We start from the raw sequence: 20743 nt of genomic DNA on the forward strand, positions 1-20743 counted from the left end.
AGATGAGGCTAACAATTACCAGATATAGTGTAATTACCTAATGGTGCTTTCTACTTTGTAATTATTGATTTGTTTTTTTAAACCCCACCAGTTGCCATTGACAACAATCAACAATCAGTCTCAACAAAATGTTCCAAAGGCCGGTTTACTTTTCTAAGAAGTAAAGAACACACATCTTTGTAAAGAGGTGACATGACCTTGAGTACAACAAGTATGAAAGAAAATAATAATCCAGTGCAAAGTTCATTACAGCGCTGACTATATCCGACATAAATAACCGCAGTACATAAACTTTTAGTTTCAAGAAGTTACATGGCAAGAGCACTGAGGCTCTAGTGATTAGTGCAATCACCTAGGTTTTTGTGAGTAACCTATTTTATAGATATTATTAGACTTTTCAGAACACGTTTGCTATACCTGCTGGTTTCAGCCGTTTTAGTCTGCATCTGATTTTAAAACATCAGATATTGTATCCTTTCATGACATGTGATCTGAATCTTCCTAAAGTGGATTGGTTCACAAAAAAAGTGTGACACAGACTTATTTCACCAGGGACTTAACTCCTCAAACTATTGGAATAACTTGAGATAAACAGCTGAGACACAAATCTCTTGTACAAGTAAAAGGAGTAAACAAATATCTTTTATTGGGCTGTGCTGTTACAGTACCATGTAAAAAAAAACATTGAATCAAATCCAAACAACAAACTATCATCAAAACATGTGAAAGGGACAGTTTGAATTTGATATTTCCCTTGCGCAAAAAAATAAAAATAAAAATAAAAAAACTTCAATTAGTTAAAAAAAAAGGTTAAAAACCAAGGTCTAAACTCCCTATTAGTTTCCTTGTCCCTCAGCGCTTACATCACCATCATCTTATCTGCCATCAGCCTGAAACATTCATTGTACCATTTGTGCTCTTGTCCTTCTGTGAATATAAGAACACAAATAGCCTTTAAGTTTCCAGGATGTGAAAACATAAAGTAGGTGATTCTATATAATACTCTGAAAAGTTGAATTTCTTTATATTTTCAAAACAAATGTATTTACTGAGCTGTTACAATGTCGTTTGTGTGTATCGAAACTGTGTCACAAACCGGCTGGGACGGACCTATTTTTTGATCCCCTTTATATCTATCTCTCTTTTCCCTCTCTCTCACCTCCTTCCACTCCTTAAGTAGCACACCTCAAAGGCTGTTGAATAGACAGCATGTTTGTGACTTACGTCAGGTGGATAAAAAGTGCAGCAGCGTTGAGGCATGTATCAAGCATCCTGTCCTCACTACTGCTAATGAAGAACATTTAAAAAGGGTGTGATGACACACAAAGCATTCCTTTGTCAAATTAAGATGCTTTTTATTGTGTGCTATCATTGCCCTGCCTAGTGATTAAAGTGCATGACCAAGGCATGTGGAGATGGCTGTTCTCTCATCTTAAGACAATTGGCATCACAACATGCAACAAAGCACATCTGTAACACAAGTATAGCAACATTTTTATGTGAGCATGACGGTAATCGAAACTTCCTAAAGTATAACGACAGTCTCTGTTTTTGTGTTTAAGAAACTTAATCCTTAATCCTTTATGGTTCTTGAAGTTAAAGATTTTTTTTCTTGTCTAGTTTCATTGTATACCAACAACAACAAAAAAGAGTGCCATCATTTTGTTAGTTATTTGGAAATGTGTAACCACTTACCAAAAAAATAACATTACAATCACCTTTGGTCATTCTAAAGGCACACGGAGTCCGTGTTACGACTTCAATCTCGTAAATGAACGAGTTCGAGACCAGCCTGTGCAAAAATGATGAAAGTAGAACTCTTAAAGTCTTTAAAGAATAAAAGAATAAAGTCGTTATTTTAGTCTCTATCAGGAGAGCAGCAGCATCCTGTTCTCAAATGACAAACATGGAGCATCTTGTCCTAAAGGTTTCAGTAATAAGGAAATCGGCTACTTCCTTGTGTAGTCGGTGAAAACAGTTAGTTCAAGATAAGTTTTCACTTCAACTTGCAAGACCTTGTTTATCTGTAAAATGATCTATGAACAGGACACAAACTGACTCTGAACATGAGACACTTTAACAAGGCAGACAAGTGCAGATAACACACAAAAATAGTTGTGTTGGGGCTTTACTTATGCACATATGAAACTACACATGCTTTTGGCACATCATCATCTTCACATTGTCATAAAATATCAGTACCCTGAAAAGATACTGCAAGAAACTGTGGCTTTTCCGAAGAAAGAACCACACAGACTTGGAGGAAGTTGGAAAATACTTTAAAAGTTTCTACTTTCATCGTTTTGCGCAGGCTGGTCTCGAACTTGTTAATTTACGACTTTATTCTCGTTAATTTACAACTTTAATCTCGAAATTAAAAAATAAATAATAATTATGTTTGCCCCCCATTTGTTGACAATTCTGACATCAAGACGGGCATTTAATTCTTTTCTTTTTGTTGGGCTGACTTGAGCACGTGTTCATGTGCATTTTACAACTCGGAAACTCCGATGCACATTGTTGCACTCACCACACACGCACACCTTTGATGAAGTATGCTATGGTTTACAATGATTTTAGACCAGCTGAGGGGGTTTAACGCTTCTTTATCAAGGACGTGATAATCTCCACTTGTAATGTAGTTTTCGTTTTTTAATTAGATGATGAAGTTAATTATTCATTAAATTGTCAAATAGCGGAGTTTCGTCTCGTCATCGTCATAGTGGACTAATTTAAAAAGACCTTCGTCACCAAATATTTTCGTCATTTATTTTGTTGACGAGATTAACACGAGTAGGGCCTCTTTGAGCCAATGAAGTAGATCAGGGGTGGCCAACACCTGGAAGTGATCGGTATAATTCTGCAGTTTCTTTATCAACAGGTGAAACTTTCCTCACTCTTGTCTTGTTTTGATGTGGACGGACCCGGTTGGTTTCTTTTTCAAGGAGTGAAAGAACCGTTAAAATCATCTTCACCGCTTGCTCACTCTGCATGATGAGTTACGAGACCTTTTGTCTCATACTGCGAATTTTCAGAATAAATAGAAAAAATAAAGGCAGACTCAGTGTGCGAGGTTTTTTCGGGGGGGATTACGGATCCAAAAAACACATCCAGAAAAAACGTACTCGATGTGCAAAGGCCTTAAGACTGGATGGAGATGTCTGTGGAGCTCTGTTTGTTCAGATTCTCTTCACAAGAGACTACATTTCTCCCCCATTTTTCGATTTAATCTTCTGAGTAGTTATTGAACATTTCATAGTAAGTGGCTTGATTGTCAAAAAGTGATCGAAAAGTGTGTCTTTCCTTGTCGCCTTATACTTGCCCTTTATTTAAATGGCGTCTGCATAAGTGCCATTAAGGTGAATTGTTTCAATACTTGGTGTATCTTTTCCCCACAAAAAAATTACAGTTTTTAAAATGTGCTGTATGCAATTTATAAATGATTCAATTAAATAAATTGTATTTAAATTACATTGATATGGTAATATGATGTTTGATCAAAGACCAATCCCAAAAAGCAATGGATAAACATCAACTAATCAGGAAAATGTATGTAAGTTACATACAAAAAAATTACGACAACAATATTACACTCAACAGTCAAATAGGTAAGATATGTCAGATTTAATATTGATAGTTAAAAACCCAAACACCCAACATATTAAAGTACAGCATCAATTTACAGGTGTGACACTTCAAGAAATGATCTTATTATATATTGATACATCAAATATAATATAACCAAGAGTAAGGTCTTTTACCTGCTCTTTTTAGTTAAGTGTCTTGAGATAACATTTGTAATGAATTGTATACAAATAAAGTTTGACTGATTGATGATGATAAATTTATGATAAAGTGCTGCTGCATATGGACAGACACGGTATGAATGCTGTTTTTAAATTCAATCACCTTAATGTGGATCAGTAAAGCCTAAAAAGCAAGCAAAGATACTATTAAGCATTTGATTTACTAATGACTAGTAAACAATCTGATGACATTCAACATATAACAGCTTATATACTGTAGTGCCCCCCATGCCCCCCCTGCATCTGCTTATGAGAAAAGTGATCATTCATCATAGCCATGTGCAATTCTTTAGGAACAGTTACAACAAAGACATGATAATATAAAGACCATACTGCCTGTTGCATCGCAATGAAAAGAATATTGTGAGTTACTATCATACGGGAAATACCCAGACTTTCCTCATCAATCTGAAAAGATTACAACTTTTTGGATTAGTTTGGTTTTTGGCCGGACACAGCATGTCAAGTGAAATAAGTAAATAAGTAAAAATCAATCCTGGTTGGCAGTGACTAAGTAAGTTATCTCATAGACGCAGCTGTAAAAACAACTTGGGCAAAAGGAGTTGGCATAATCCCCATCACGCTGTCAATGACAGATGTTTCAGTATTTTAGTTTTTGGATTTCCTTATGTGCGGGGTTGGGAGTTGGTGTGGGCCAGTCACACCTTTGCAAGTTCTCCTTGAAGATCAGATTGTGTGGGCATGGTTGGTAATACCCTTGCTCACTGACGCAGCTGTAAAAATGATTTGCGTAACTTGAAGCAGTGTAGTGCCCATCTTTTTTTCAGACACAGTAGTTTTCAGGCATAGTAGTTGTGGTTGTTTGGGTAGCTGGAGATTCGATGGTGGGAGTGGGAGTTGGTGTGGGCCAGTCACACCTTTGCAAGTTCTCGTTGAAGATCAGATTGTGTGGGCATGGTTGGTAATACCCTTGCTCACTGACGCAGCTGTAAAAATGATTTGCGTAACTTGAAGCAGCGTAGTGCCCATCTTCTTTTCCGACACAGAAGTTTTCAGGAACAGTGGGGTTGGGCTTAGTAGTTGTGGTTGTTTGGGTAGCTGGAGATTCGATGGTGGGAGTGGGAGTTGCTGTGGGCCAGTCACACCTTTGCAAGTTCTCCTTGAAGATCAGGTTGTGTGGGCATGGTTGGTAATACCCTTGCTCACTGACGCAGCTGTAAAAATGATTTGCGTAACTTGAAGCAGCGTAGTGCCCATCTTCTTTTCCGACACAGAAGTTTTCAGGAACAGTGGGGTTGGGCTTAGTAGTTGTGGTTGTTTGGGTAGCTGGAGAGTCGATGGTGGGAGTGGTAGCTGCTGTGGGCCAGTCACACCTTTGCAAGTTCTCCTTGAAGATCAGATTGTGTGGGCATGGTTGGTAATACCCTTGCTCACTGACGCAGCTGTAAAAATGATTTGCGTAACTTGAAGCAGCGTAGTGCCCATCTTCTTTTCCGACACAGAAGTTTTCAGGAACAGTGGGGTTGGGCTTAGTGGGTGTTGGCTTTCCATGACAAGAAAAATCTGGAAGAATAAGAATCCGATCTTGTTTTTAGTTGTCATTTAATCAGGTGTGTCCACCAAAATACAAAACATTAATGTGCATGAAAGTTGATATGTTGTGCTCTGAAGATTAAACATTTTACAGTTTATAGTAGTAGGACTGCTAATTATGATAAATAAGTGTATGAACGTACCCAAGCTGGTGAAGATCAAACAGAGACCTTTAAAAAGACAAAATAGTGAGATAAAGGTTAAATACGAAAGGAATGAGAAAATGTAAAATATTTCAATTTCTTGAACCAGTCCTTAAGGAAAACATGTACTTGATCAGTGTGCTTACCTGCAGTAAGAGTTAGCTTCAACATCTTGTTGCTATTTGGATAAAAATAAATACAAAATATTCATATCAACTTGTGCAACTACACATCTTGAATTTTTGCTAATTCAGGTACCCAAAGCATATTATCAAAATGACCAGTACTAACTCAAAACATGTGGCTCCAAGAAAAATAGCTACAGAGTTACATTTTTTAATTCAAAAGTTTAAAGGCATAGTTTAATTTCAGATGGTGCCAATTTTCACAGCTGTGGCACAAATTCAGTACACAATTATGCATCACAGATCATCACAAGTCAAACATAAAAGCTTAAAGTTTCTCCTCGACCTTTTGTGACAAATATGCCCCAGGAAGTCTTTAAGGCGAGATTAAGTAGCTTAAAGAACCAGTTGATGGAACTAATTTGAGAATCTTATTTCTCTTGTTGAGTGTTAATTAGTATCATCTCTGTAAAGTATGTCAAATTCATCAGGTGTGTCCACCAGTGTCACCATGTAGCTAGCTGCTGCCAGTGTATGAATTAGAAACTTAGACAAGTACACATCCAAAGTGGAAATAAAGTTGTTGCTGGTTTTTAGCCTTTTAAAAGTAACTGAAAGGAAAACACAACTCTACCATCACATTTACGAAACCAAGCACGTGCCTCAAAATATACAGTTTTTTCCTTGACTTGACTCATAATATTTTGACATACCTTGAAGATTTGAGGGTATACAGTACTGTACAGTAGTTTCAACCAGTAATCAACAGCGTCTGCAATCATTTGAATTTAAATTAGAATACTGGATAAGAAAAACACAATCAATGCCAGAAAAAAAACTGAAAGATATCTTAAAAAGGAAATGAATCTGTTAATATGTGGGTCAGTGAATAAAAGTAAATGGAATACTTACAAAGTTAATGGTACAAGAATCATACACCTTTCTCCTCTCAGACTGGTCGATGACTGTCAGATGTCTGACTAAATATTTATAAGGGTCTGACAGGGTGTGGCAAAACAATATGGGTGGGGTTAATTAATGCAATGTGGTTGTGTCCAAAGCATTATAACTGAGACAATTATGAAAACCGGTGCACTGATAGAAACTGGGTTACAGTCAATTTATCTTTAGACATTCCAAAATCAACTATGTCTTTCAATGAAGTCACAGAGGACGCTGCAATTATCAGTATTAATTTGCAATGATGACTCATTTAGATATCCTCGGTATGCAGTTCATGAACATCAAGACACATACCGGTTAAACAGCTGTCAGAGTTAATTTTTCACACGTAAAATGATTTCAGCTTGGTTGTTTTACGCTGTAAAGCAAAATCAGTAGAGGATCTTAACCAAATGTAGTATAACAGTAATTAAGCCTTTTTTATTCCTCAAAATCAAAGACGGCTCCTTTTTGGAATTGACTTCATGTGTCAAATGAGGCTAAGTGTCCAGAGAATTCAAAGGGAAGGGCACAGCAGCATAATCATGTTAGGAACATCTAATTACATTCTGATATTATACTGCTCTAGTTGTTTTTGATGCCTCAAAACGTGCATAGAAGTGATAAAGCTGGTCGGGGGGGTAACTATCACAGACCTGAACGGAGCTTTGTAATCCTTGATGGCCTCTTTTCCCTGCCACAGGCCCCATACGTCTCATGTACCTCAGAACCACACAGCCAAACTGTCACCTGGTGAAGTACGCGGACGACACAGTTCTCCTGTCTCTGCTGTCAGGCCCCTCTCAGCACCATGGACCAGTTCTTCAGGAGTTTGTGGAGTGGTGTGACAGCTCCTGCCTCAAACTGAACGTGAGCAAGGCCAAAGACATGGTGGTGACCTTCTCCAACAAGCAGAGGGAACTGGCTGCATCAGCAATCACCACAATCCATGGGAATCCTGTCGAACTAGTAGAGGAGTATAAGTACCTGGGTACCATCTTCGACAGCCTGCTGAAATTCGCCTCCAACACCGAGGAGATTCTCAGGAAATGTCAGCAGCGAAAATACCTCCTAAGGAAGCTCAATTCCTTTGGAGTCAGTAAGAACATTCTTCTGACCTTCTACTACTCCTTCATTGAGAGCATTATTACTTTTTCTATAACCTGCTGGTTCCACTCCACCACCCTCCAGAACAGAAACCGCCTGCAGAGCACGGTCACAGTCTGCTCTAAGATCATTGGACTACCTGTAAGGACTTTGACATCGATCTATGAGCAACAGACAATCAGGCTAGCAGGTCGGATTATGCAGGACCCCTCACACGCTCTCTTCCCAGCGTTTGAGTGGCTCCCCTCAGGATTTATTCCTGTTGTTCTTATCCATCATTGCACTACGGTCACTTTATTTATCTAATTCTTACCTTTACAGTTATATTGTATATATTAGTTCTGTTGTTCCATTATTCACCATGAACCTTAGTAACTTATCATTTAGTATTTGCCTACTTGCACATAGCTCTGTATATATATATTTATTTCTCGTTTACTGCATATAGTTCTGTTTCCATCTGGTCACTACTGCACATAGTTATGGTTACATCTGTTTACATCTGTTAGTCCGATCACTGTCCACTTATATCTACTCTTTTATATTTTGCATCTTTAAGTTAAGTTTAAGCTTTAAGTTGTATTGACACTTTCTATTTAGGTTCAAATGTTTTGTTTACTTGCACTGTTGTTAATTTACTGCTCTATGTGCCTTTGAATTGCCCCCCGGGGACAAATAAAGTTTTTTGAATTGAATTGAATTGAATTGAATTGAATTGATTTGAATTGATTTGAATGTTGTCTCAGAAGTGACTGTTAATCTTCTCTGTTTGCTGCTGTTTTGGTCTCTTGATTCCTTGAGGGGTTGTTCCTTGCATTCCTGAGAGCGGCTCTGAAGGCTGCATCTGCCCTCTTTAGCAGAAAACGAACTTCCCAGGACTATTAGTATTTGTATCCTGTATCCTGTGTACGATCAGTAGGTCTATACTGCACAAGACCAGAACTCCTTAGAGCATAACATCCCACAGAATGTCATAATTCAAACTTTTGGGGGGATAAAGTTTGTAAAGTATATTCAGTATAACCTTATATATCTTTGTAACATTTGGTCAATGGTTACCACCTTTCCCTGGCAGTGTTGCCTTTTCAATGACCTGGAACATAAATGATGAGACATTGTGTCTTAAGTCAATCAAATAAACTGCTGTTGGGTAATCTCCATAAATTTCGGCAGCCTTTGTTGTCAGAGCTAATATGCAAATTAAGACACATGACAAGTACATGGCTGGAAACCTTTAAATAAACTTGACAGTTGAGATGAGGCTAACAATTACCAGATATAGTGTAATTACCTAATGGTGCTTTCTACTTTGTAATTATTGATTTGTTTTTTTAAACCCCACCAGTTGCCATTGACAACAATCAACAATCAGTCTCAACAAAATGTTCCAAAGGCCGGTTTACTTTTCTAAGAAGTAAAGAACACACATCTTTGTAAAGAGGTGACATGACCTTGAGTACAACAAGTATGAAAGAAAATAATAATCCAGTGCAAAGTTCATTACAGCGTTGACTTTATCCGACATAAATAACCGCAGTACATAAACTTTTAGTTTCAAGAAGTTACATGGCAAGAGCACTGAGGCTCTAGTGATTAGTGCAATCACCTAGGTTTTTGTGAGTAACCTATTTTATAGATATTATTAGACTTTTTAGAACACATTTGCTATACCTGCTGATTTCAGCCGTTTTAGTCTGCATCTGATTTTAAAACATCAGATATTGTATCCTTTCATGACATGTGATCTGAATCTTCCTAAAGTGGATTGGTTCACAAAAAAAGTGTGACACAGACTTATTTCACCAGGGACTTAACTCCTCAAACTATTGGAATAACTTGAGATAAACAGCTGAGACACAAATCTCTTGTACAAGTAAAAGGAGTAAACAAATATCTTTTATTGGGCTGTGCTGTTACAGTACCATGTAAAAAAAAACATTGAATCAAATCCAAACAACAAACTATCATCAAAACATGTGAAAGGGACAGTTTGAATTTGGTATTTCCCTTGCGCAAAAAAAAGAATAAAATAAAAAAACTTCAATTAGTTTAAAAAAAAAGGTTAAAAACCAAGGTCAAAACTCCCTATTAGTTTCCTTGTCCCTCAGCGCTTACATCACCATCATCTTATCTGCCATCAGCCTGAAACATTCATTGTACCATTTGTGCTCTTGTCCTTCTGTGAATATAAGAACACAAATAGCCTTTAAGTTTCCAGGATGTGAAAACATAAAGTAGGTGATTCTATATAATACTCTGAAAAGTTGAATTTCTTTATATTTTCAAAACAAATGTATTTACTGAGCTGTTACAATGTCGTTTGTGTGTATCGAAACTGTGTCACAAACCGGCTGGGACTGACCTATTTTTTGATCCCCTTTATATCTATCTCTCTTTTCCCTCTCTCTCACCTCCTTCCACTCCTTAAGTAGCACACCTCAAAGGCTGTTGAATAGACAGCATGTTTGTGACTTACGTCAGGTGGATAAAAAGTGCAGCAGCGTTGAGGCATGTATCAAGCATCCTGTCCTCACTACTGCTAATGAAGAACATTTAAAAAGGGTGTGATGACACACAAAGCATTCCTTTGTCAAATTAAGATGCTTTTTATTGTGTGCTGCCATTGCCCTGCCTAGTGATTAAAGTGCATGACCAAGGCATGTGGAGATGGCTGTTCTCTCATCTTAAGACAATTGGCATCACAACATGCAACAAAGCACATCTGTAACACAAGTGTAGCAACATTTTTATGTGAGCATGACGGTAATCGAAACTTCCTAAAGTATAACGACAGTCTCTGTTTTTGTGTTTAAGAAACTTAATCCTTAATCCTTTATGGTTCTTGAAGTTAAAGATTTTTTTTCTTGTCTAGTTTTATTGTATACCAACAACCACAAAAAAGAGTGCCATCATTTTGTTAGTTATTTGGAAATGTGTAACCACTTACCAAAAAAATAACATTACAATCACCTTTGGTCATTCTAAAGGCACACGGAGTCCGTGTTACGACTTCAATCTCGTAAATGAACGAGTTCGAGACCAGCCTGTGCGAAAATGATGAAAGTAGAACTCTTAAAGTCTTTAAAGAATAAAAGAATAAAGTCGTTATTTTAGTCTCTATCAGGAGAGCAGCAGCATCCTGTTCTCAAATGACAAACATGGAGCATCTTGTCCTAAAGGTTTCAGTAATAAGGAAATCGGCTACTTCCTTGTGTAGTCGGTAAAAACAGTTAGTTCAAGATAAGTTTTCACTTCAACTTGCAAGACCTTGTTTATCTGTAAAATGATCTATGAACAGGACACAAACTGACTCTGAACATGAGACACTTTAACAAGGCAGACAAGTGCAGATAACACACAAAAATAGTTGTGTTGGGGCTTTACTTATGCACATATGAAACTACACATGCTTTTGGCACATCATCATCTTCACATTGTCATAAAATATCAGTACCCTGAAAAGATACTGCAAGAAACTGTGGCTTTTCCGAAGAAAGAACCACACAGACTTGGAGGAAGTTGGAAAATACTTTAAAAGTTTCTACTTTCATCGTTTTGCGCAGGCTGGTCTCGAACTCGTTAATTTACGACTTTATTCTCGTTAATTTACAACTTTAATCTCGAAATTAAAAAAAATAATAATAATTAGGTTTGCCCCCCATTTGTTGACAATTCTGACATCAAGACGGGCATTTAATTCTTTTCTTTTTGTTGGGCAGGTGTTCATTTTACAACTCGGAAACTCTTTTTCTCGATGTTTCCGACACCACATGAATGCAGCAGAAGCTCCAGGGGACGGGGTTTCACAGACCTGCAGGCGAGAGGCTCCGATGCACATTGTTGCACTCACCACACGCACACCTTTGATGAAGTATGCTATGGTTTACAATGATTTTAGACCAGCTGAGGGGGTTTAACGCTTCTTTATCAAGGACGTGATAATCTCCACTTGTAATGTAGTTTTCGTTTCGTCACATTTTCGTCAATTAGATGATGAAGTCCATTGGGAGCTTTGCAAGTTTAGATCGGACGAAGGGAATGTAGTGCTACATCCTAATCCAGCCTTTCTCCATAAGGTTCTCTCTGATCAAAAATATGAACTTTATTCTTTCTTCTCTCCACAAGAGGAGCTCAGGAGTGTAAATATTGTATATTTGTTTGTAGTGTCAGGATTGTAAGATTGATTATATTCTTCATGAGGTGTCTCACAGAGTTCTTGAACATGTTGAATAAGTTGCTGGGGGGTTAACATGCTAGAAACTAGGCTAGGTTACATTGTAACCCCGGTTCTCTGTGTGAAGAGACTATCTTAATCTTGAGGTTGCTCAGACTCAAGTGTTGATCAGGAAAAACTTAAGTGATAGTGCACTGGTCTCATAAATGTATAGGATATCTGGGCAGTCGGCCTACAACTTATCTTGTGTATGTCAGTTATTCACGCTTTCAGGGGTGGATATTCCCTGTAAATACGGAATATGTAACTGGAGAGGTAGTCTCTCCGGTCACAGTTTCAAAGCTACCTACAGGACATTCACCTAAGTAAGCTTTGAAATGTTGTGAAAGCCATGCAGTTTGGGGTGAAAGACTCACCCTTGAACTCTGGAACTAGGCAGTGACTCACATTTCCACCAGCAATAAATCATGATGAGCTTTATTTTGGACCACATATAATTGTATAGCATCAACAAATTCACCAACAGTGTCAGCAAACATCTTATGTGGGCATGATAGTAATCCAACATATCTTTAATGGCAGCCTCTGGTTTTGTGTTAAGAGATCTAAATTCAGGGATGTCATTGAGCATTTTAGGAACTTTAGTATTTAGATTTTTTTTCTACCTTCACTGTTAAACAAAAACAACATATACCCATAAAATTACATTAAAAGCACCTTTGATCATTCAAAAGAGTGAAGGTGTAAGGTAAGTGTTCATAAATAGTGAGCAGGTTGTTATAGCCGATTATTACAGGGCTGTGGTAAATAATTTCATATAGCAACAGTTTGCTGTCCCTTGATAGCAAGCTGTGAAGTGTTGAAGTTAGAGAAGTCTGCATGAATACATGGCTGCATCTGACCGACTGTTTCTAGCTTGTCAATGTCGAAGTCATTAGAATTAGGGTTCCTATACATTATATGCATTAAAATACAACAAAATTGTTAACACAGTGTGAAAACCCATAGAGGACAACGAAAGACAAAGGGTGTTAATTACAAGTACATTTCAAGTAATTTCCAAGACAGTATACTAAAAAAAATCCCTCCCGGCTTGCAGGGACAGAATTAACATAATTCAAGTAAGATGTGGTTGAGTGCTTTTGCATTATGTAAATCAGGAGATGATTAAAGAATATTAACATAAACACGAGTGCAATCATCAAGCGGAAATGTTTCAGTAATGCTTCTCTATTAATTGCTATTGTACATTTTACAGCTCAGTGATGCTGTAAAGGATAAAGTAGTTCGTTGACATTTGTGCACAGGTATTTCACAGCATGTTATGCTAATGTATTGCATGTAGCTCAGTCCTCACTCTGATTATCTACTTTTACAATGATTTAAAAAATAAATGAATGAATATAGTGCATACGAATTGAGGTGTCTTGATTAGTCAGATGAGCACAAAATATCAATATGATATCTATTTGATTTTTTTAACATACATTTCCCATGCTATAATATATGGTAATTTTTGATGAAAGGGTGATTGCTCCTTTACATATGATGTCAGAATGACTGTAAAAAGAATGGTTTGCATGCAAAATATCTTGACATTTTCAATCTGTCCATTTTCCATTTTGAGTGAAATGAAGACAAAATGACAGGCATGAAGAGAAACGATAGAGAAAGGCAAGGATGACGACAATGGACGAGTAACTAGATGAAAAAGAATGAAAGAAATTATGAAGCTAGTCAGGAACAATACAATAGAGCACTGTATTTTATATATTAAAAGTATAATAGCAGACGAGAGCTCTCATAGCTGTATGACTATCAAAATTCAATTTGAACAGTGCCTCTTCAGTCTGATGGACCTTCAGACTGTGGCTGGATTAATCTATCACAAAACATTATAAAGCAATTATTACTAGTTCTCCACTGTGTGAACCACCTAGACTGGCTGGCAGGGGGAAAAGAGCTAATTGCTTAGTTGAACCCATTTTTTCTCCCAAAAGAAACAAATTAAAGAGAGACAAAGAGACAAATTAATGCAATTTAGGACCCTACACCTCCCAGGTCATATACTGCGTTCAATTTGTAAAAACAGGAAAGGGTTTATTGTGTTTGCTTTTCAGCATTTTAACTTTTATTGTAACTGTATCATCTGTCTGTTGCCTAAAAAAATGTATTCAGTCGGCTAACATTCATTATCTGCAATCATGACAAAAATACCATCACATTTCCTAAATCGTTGGTTAGTAAATATTCTCATGAAACTCTCCTGCCCCCTAACGGCGTGGGAAATAAATTACACTGTACACAACTCGGGAATCTTTTGCGATGAAGTCAGCAGAAAATAGAACTTGTTGTCCGATTATTTCACTTTATATATTAAAATGAATGCTTTGTCCATGTATGTAAAATAAAAACAGCTTCCTGTTCTTCTCAAATCGATAAAATACCAGAAAACAAAACACAATCTGTGGAGTTTTAAAGATAAATATAAAGATAAAGATACACTTTATTGATCCCCCATGGGGGACATTTTTTTGCGTTACAGCAGCTCAAGAAAACAGGAAACAGGAATATAATTATTAAAAATAAAAATCAAACATATTTACATCAGTTAAATAAAAAAAATACAAAATCGCACAAACTGGTGAATATAAGAAAGAAAGCAAAACATGTTTAAACTTACATTAAAGATGGATTATGAGAATTTGACATTACTTCTTTTATTCTTTTGCTGTTTTTATTTCATTATTTGATATACAAGGACGGCAGTAAAAAATGACTGCATATCCCATGAACCCTTCCTTGACACTTCCGGTTCCTCTCATTCGTTTTAGGCGTTATTATTAGAGCAAAGAAAACGTCTTAAAAGTTCTCATAGAGTAAGGGACTCAAGAATGTAGGATGTCTTGTAGCTATATCTTTCTTTTTTTTTTTTACTGGCTTCTCAAACGGAAAAGTGAATCTGGAAAGATCACGAACAAACGAATTTCCGCTTTTGGGTGACGTCAGTGTCGCGACCTTACCTCATTGGTTCCTCTTCTTTGCTTCAGAGTTTTCCCGCGCTACTTTCGCTGAGAAAACAAACCGTACTGAAGTGTAAGCTTGTAGCGGTTGCAAAACCTGCCATTCAATCCAGTTTAGCCGTCTTTCTTATTGTCAGACTATGCCGTCTTCAGGTTATGACTCGGCGTCTCTGCCAGATTTGTTACCGCTGTACTACCGAAGGTTGTTTCCTTTCTCCCAGTATCACCGCTGGCTAAACTATGGAGGAGGTAAGAGGCCTTCAAAGATAACAAATAGTGGCAGCAGGTTAAATGATGGAACGATTCGTTTGTGCCCTGGTGTTGTGATAAGAGTCCCATGACGGAGTATCCGGGTATTAATGAATGTGTAACGTTGTCCTCTCTCACCTCAGTACAGAAGAATTACTTCCAGAACCGAGAGTTCTCTTTTACCCTCAAAGATGACATCTACGTCCGCTACCAGTCGTTCACCACTCAAACAGAGCTGGAGAAAGAAATGCAGAAGATGAACCCTTACAAGATCGACATTGGAGCTATATACAGTCACAGGGTGAGCTTGCATGAATCTAACCTCGCTGCCTCGGGCTTGTTAATGTCCCATGCAGACATCTGGATAAAGTGTTGTGTGTTTGCGTACCACACAGCCCAATCAACACAACACTGTCAAGTCAGGAACCTTCCAGGCCCTGGAGAAGGAGCTGGTGTTTGATATCGATATGACTGATTATGACGATGTCAGGAGCTGTTGCAGGTAAATCGATTGTGTCATTTGTTGCTGCTGTACACCCTTGAATAATTTCCAAACAACCACCTCATAATTCCTCATAATGAGTGTGAAATGTTCATGTTAGTGCTGCAGACATTTGTTCCAAGTGCTGGACGTTGATGACCATCGCCATTCGCATCCTGGACAGAGCTCTTCGAGGTTTGTTGGGCCGTTGATTTGTCTCAAGCATCTGCAAGACTTTCAGATAAAGCTTTGGCAAACACTTTTTCCCCCTTAATTATTATTATTATTTTATTTTTTTAGAGGACTTTGGTTTCCAGCACCTGATGTGGGTTTATTCTGGAAGAAGAGGAGTGCATTGCTGGGTGTGTGATGAAGCTGCCAGGAAGCTCTCTGTGGCAGCTCGCTCAGCGGTTGCAGAATACCTCAGTCTGGTTAAGGTAACTGGTTTAGCTTGTTTCCTAGATCATTAGGACCGAAGAATATGAATCTTCTTTTTCCCCCACTGACTGCCCGATAGGTTTTTAGAAGAGATCGACAATAGTAGAATTTATACCATCAAACCGGAGATGCAGGGTCCCACGTTTCAAGAAGGTTAGACTGAAGTTCACCGGTCAATTCTAAAATTGAATGCGGAGCTGAATCCCAGATGAAAGCACGTTTAAGGCCTCTGAATGTTTTTTATTTTTTTATTTTTTTATTCATCCTTTATTTTAGCAGGGAGGACCCACTCCCATATAATGGGTGCAGCAACTCTAAAGGCAGTCTTTCCCCATTCAGTTCTAAACCTTGGTGTTTTCAAAGTTATCCAGTTTTGAGACCTTGTCGAATGGCTCGATATGTTTATGGACAGGAGAGTAGTAAGGTAAGAAGGGAGTTTACCTATGAGTGCCTTGTAAATAAACAAAATACTGTGCTGCTTTCTTCGTTGACTCAACGAGGATCAGCCTACAGAACGATAACGGTCACAATGATGAGTTGGAAATCTGTCGCCTGTGATAAGGCAAAGAGCACTGTGGTATAAGGTTTGTTTGAATGTTGTGTCAAATGTTTGTATCTTTGTATCTTGTCTTAATTTTTGTGTTGCAAATGGAGCCGCTGTGGTGTGAGACAAATTTCAGACCACGTTTGACATTAAAGTTCTATGAATCAATAACAATAACTTGTCAGAAATTTGATGATTTTGATAACGTTTTTTTAGGGAGGTGAAGAGACAGTGAAGAAAGTTGTGCTGACAGATCCAATTCATCCTCTCATCAGGTAAGAATCGGGTTATTTGTGGAGGGCAGTTTGAGATTAGTTTTGTTTCAGTGTTTATGCCTCAGATTGTTGCTTCTGGCGTTTATGTGGCTTCAACTGTCTTAAAAATCTGTACATGCAATGTCAACAGAGAATCTTTGACAGTGGTGGAGCGATACTTTTCCGGCTACGCGCTTCAGGAACAGGATATTTTGGGTCGCAAGGAATCAGTAGACAAAGTGCTGGGACTGGTGCCTGAAGATATCCTTTTTTTTTTTTTTTGTTACAAAATTCTGCGCATTTGTTTTCTGAACATATTTTATGATCATAAGAACTTGTTTTTGTTTTGTTAAAAGTCACATAGCTTTGTGAACACAACTGGACTTGACCTTAATTCAGAACGAACATGTAAGAAAAGAATTACAGAAGGACTTCCAGAACGAGAAGAAACCAGAGAACCGGTGGAAATTGATCAAGGACCAAGCCAGCAGGAAACAGGTTTGGAATTCTGCTCTCGTTACACAAGGACATTTGTTTCACCTTTTCGAGGGCTGATTACAAAACATTAACGCTCTATCTTCTCTAGTCAACTGCAAAAAAGGGCCAATACTTTGAGAAGGAAATCATGCTGCAGTACTGTTATCCCCGGCTGGATGTGAACGTCAGTAAAGGTGTAAACCACTTGCTAAAGAGCCCCTTCAGTGTCCATCCCAAAACTGGTGAGCATGAGTGTAATCTCATTAAGATGGTGTGGTTTAACACACGGCTGACAAAGTCTCACTGTGACTTCTTTCAGGGCGCATCTCTGTCCCCATGGACCTCAAAGAATTAGATACATTTGATCCTTTTGCAGTTCCCACGATCAGGTAAGAGTCCATTTAAGGGCTGGCACTCTATTGTGTGGAGTGTTTTTGAAACTCGATAGAGCTAATGTTACCACTTTGTGACTTTTTTTTTTTTAAGTTTGATCTGTGAGGAGCTGGATCGACCCAGAGCAGGAGAAGAGGAAGAGAAGCAAGAGGACGCCAAGGAGATGGAAAATGAGAAGGACGCAGCAGAGAAACGAAAGATCAGAGGTGAAATCAGAATTTTGGGCTTTTTGCATCAAACACATGAACTTTCATTTTGCTTGGGGAATTTAATATTCTTGTTAATAGTGAATGGGGGGGTTCAATTGACGGGGGGGAAATATCTACTACATATTGAACATATCTTAAGCCCATGTTTTTAAGCTCATGAAATACATGAAATAATGCCAACTCAGCAGAAAAGATTTAGTTTTTTTCCCCAGAAAACTGATGACGTGCTTTAAGATCAAGGCACAGATTATTCGTTGCTGTTAGATGTCGTCTAATCTTTCAGGGCTTTCACACTTCCAGAAATCTCCTGAAAAATTCTTGATATTTCCAGGAGGGGGTTGTATATGTGAACGCAAACAGCAGAATTTTTCGCTCGGACTTCACCCGGAGTTTCTCTGGCCAGACCCCTAGTTTATTTTTCCCGCAGCAAGTCCGAGTGGGCTGATGTGAGAACGGCGCAGGATTTTCTACATGTAAAAATTCACCTCGAGCCAATAGGAGGCGGGAGTGACGTTTCTATACTGTGACTGCTGCACTGTGCATAGAGTGTCTGCACGCGAGCACTACGATCTCCGTGCAATTAAACGGCTGCATTATGTTTTCTGTCCGCCAGTATGTAGTTCTCCACTTTTTTGCTGATGTTGTCATTCCGTTGGACTACACTTAGCATTGATATAAAGGCAAACATTGTCTTAATAGCGTCGTGTAGCGGACTCTGTTGCTTCGTCTGCTACTTCTTCTTTTTTTTACGCCACGTCTTACCTCAGGAGACCCCCAGCCCCCCCTCCTGTCTGAAGACAGGTGTGAGGTGCAATTGTGATCAGGAGAATCTCCGGAGCAGTCCCCCTCAATTATCTAGATATCTTCAGGAGTGCATATGTGAAAACAGCATTGGTAAATCTGATCTATGAATCGTTGACTTCCCTGGTATGAGCGGGCCAACATCCTGAATGTACATCTCAAAATGAGGCCCATGTGGTCGACAGCATCAGAAACATGCTGAACCTCAGTTTAGTTTCCTTTTATTTACATACATGCATACATGTATAGTATGAATTTGTTTTTTTATGTGGAAGACTGTAAGCAGATTTCTGAGGCCTCTTCCACCTCTTCTTCTTTTTGTATTGATTGGATTTCTGTCCTTGGTTGTTTTATTAAAAAATAGAAAGCAGGATAATCAGTCTAAAACTCTGAGAAACTCACTGATGATTTATTTGTTCAGATTACAAGAGAACAAGCCTGGCTAAGTATGTGAAATGCTTTGATCAGTTCCTCGATGGAATGGCTCGCTCGTGGAAAGGAGAACTTCTCAGGAAAAGTGGTGAGTTTTATTCTCAGATGATGATATGAGCCTGATGCAACTTTTTGTAAGCTATTTGTTTTTCTGCAAAGTGTGTTCACTCATGTTTTCAGTCTTTATCTTTTTATCTTGCTTCCTTTTTAGATCTTCAGAAAGAATTTTGAAGAGGATCCACAATCAGAACAGGCTCCGTTCTGGGCTCAAGCAGATACCTTCTAGATAAAGTGTTTTACTCTCTAATGACCCTTTACATTCATAAACAAAACAAAGATGAATCTTCTCCTTCCAGTATGACTCTCTAACTCTCTGACTCTCTAAACTGATTTTATAATATTTGTCTTCTTGTTTTCTACATTTTTGTACAGTCCTTGTGAAAATAAATTTGGTATTTCAACCCTTATTAAATCTTGTTCCCTAATTTATATTAAATAATTACAGAAGACTTTTTCGCAGATTGAACTGTTACATTTTTGTTTGGTTTTCTTCCCCTTTGCACCAGCTTGTCTTTGAAAAATGTGTTCTTTATTTTTCAGAAGTTATATTTGCAATCCTATGATGTTATTTGGGTACTTTTGCTTTGTAGAAATCAGTTTATTATAAAACTTTAACTTTAAAGTTCTGTTTACACAGATTAGTGTCTCATGTAAAGAGGTAAATACAATTCTAATTTGACCAATTTTCACAGTTCCTACAATCTCATAATATAACATGCAGTTATTATTTTCAATATGTATTTTAACAAGTAAATTTGGTGATTTATTCAAGATACTAAATATACTTTTTAGAGGTGTATTTACATTCTGTTGTACCACTGCTAGGAGACCTAATAATACTATAATCAAAATGTAAATCAAAATTCCCTTATATCTTCATCTACCAGCTACAGACATATGTAGCATTTTAATTTGGTCTCACATGCCAGATAACCTTTAAATTATTTTTGGCACTGATACAGCTACAAAGTGGAGTTTTGGTCATGTCGGTAATGATTACCTGTGTTTGGGGTTTGGGGGAGTATTCAGATCCTTGAGATGAAGTATAAATCAAATCTGTACTGTGGAAAATGCTGCGGGGAAAAAAAAGTCATGTTACAGAGTTTGAGGGAAATCTGTAAAGTAAAGGTGTAAATTACCACAGAGTAAAGGACACAACTCCATACGCTCATAGCTGTATTAAGTGTGTAACTTTAGTAAGATGCTGTTTTATTTCTTTGACTGGTTTGTAAACATAAGGACAAAGACACAGTACAAAGACGCATTAAAGTATACCTGTACAAATGCTCAAATACAAAATTTGACACTTGTGTTCATATATTCACTCAAGTACAAGTATTCAAAATAAATGTAGTGATCTGACAAGTGTTTGGAAGTCAAGATCAACGCTAATTGAAACTTTATATCCCTCCATTATGTATCATTTACACGTTTCATCATTATATGCAGAACTTTTCACCAGAGTCAACTTCAGGGTTTTCCTCTAGTTCCTTCCAAATAAACTGATCTGCATGTATTGTTTGGAGAAATT

At 37.8% G+C, this 20743-nt stretch overlaps 2 protein-coding genes across 2 annotated transcripts; one reads left to right on the plus strand and one right to left on the minus strand.

Annotated features, from left to right (window-relative positions):
* Window positions 1-3618: 3618 nt before the first annotated feature.
* On the minus strand, window positions 3619-6664 carry LOC136181130 (chondroitin proteoglycan-2-like). The gene is made up of 5 exons (XM_065961553.1): window positions 6541-6664; window positions 6342-6400; window positions 5650-5681; window positions 5504-5530; window positions 3619-5330 (listed from the first exon to the last, which is right to left on the minus strand). Exons 3-5 carry the CDS (start codon window positions 5672-5674, stop codon window positions 4591-4593), a joined length of 792 nt encoding a protein of 263 aa, XP_065817625.1. The 5' UTR covers window positions 5675-5681; window positions 6342-6400; window positions 6541-6664; the 3' UTR covers window positions 3619-4590.
* Window positions 6665-14815: 8151 nt separating this feature from the next.
* Window positions 14816-19624, plus strand: prim1 (DNA primase subunit 1). Its single transcript, XM_020640834.3, has 13 exons — window positions 14816-15123; window positions 15267-15424; window positions 15519-15625; window positions 15726-15799; window positions 15905-16041; window positions 16803-16861; window positions 16992-17101; window positions 17247-17338; window positions 17427-17559; window positions 17637-17706; window positions 17804-17916; window positions 19142-19240; window positions 19364-19624. The coding sequence occupies exons 1-13, from the start codon at window positions 15015-15017 to the stop codon at window positions 19381-19383; spliced, it is 1281 nt and encodes a 426-aa protein (XP_020496490.1). The 5' UTR covers window positions 14816-15014; the 3' UTR covers window positions 19384-19624.
* Window positions 19625-20743: the final 1119 nt, after the last annotated feature.

The sequence above is a fragment of the Labrus bergylta genome, chromosome 12, assembly GCF_963930695.1.
Source record: "Labrus bergylta chromosome 12, fLabBer1.1, whole genome shotgun sequence".
Taxonomy (NCBI): Eukaryota; Metazoa; Chordata; class Actinopteri; order Labriformes; family Labridae; genus Labrus; species Labrus bergylta.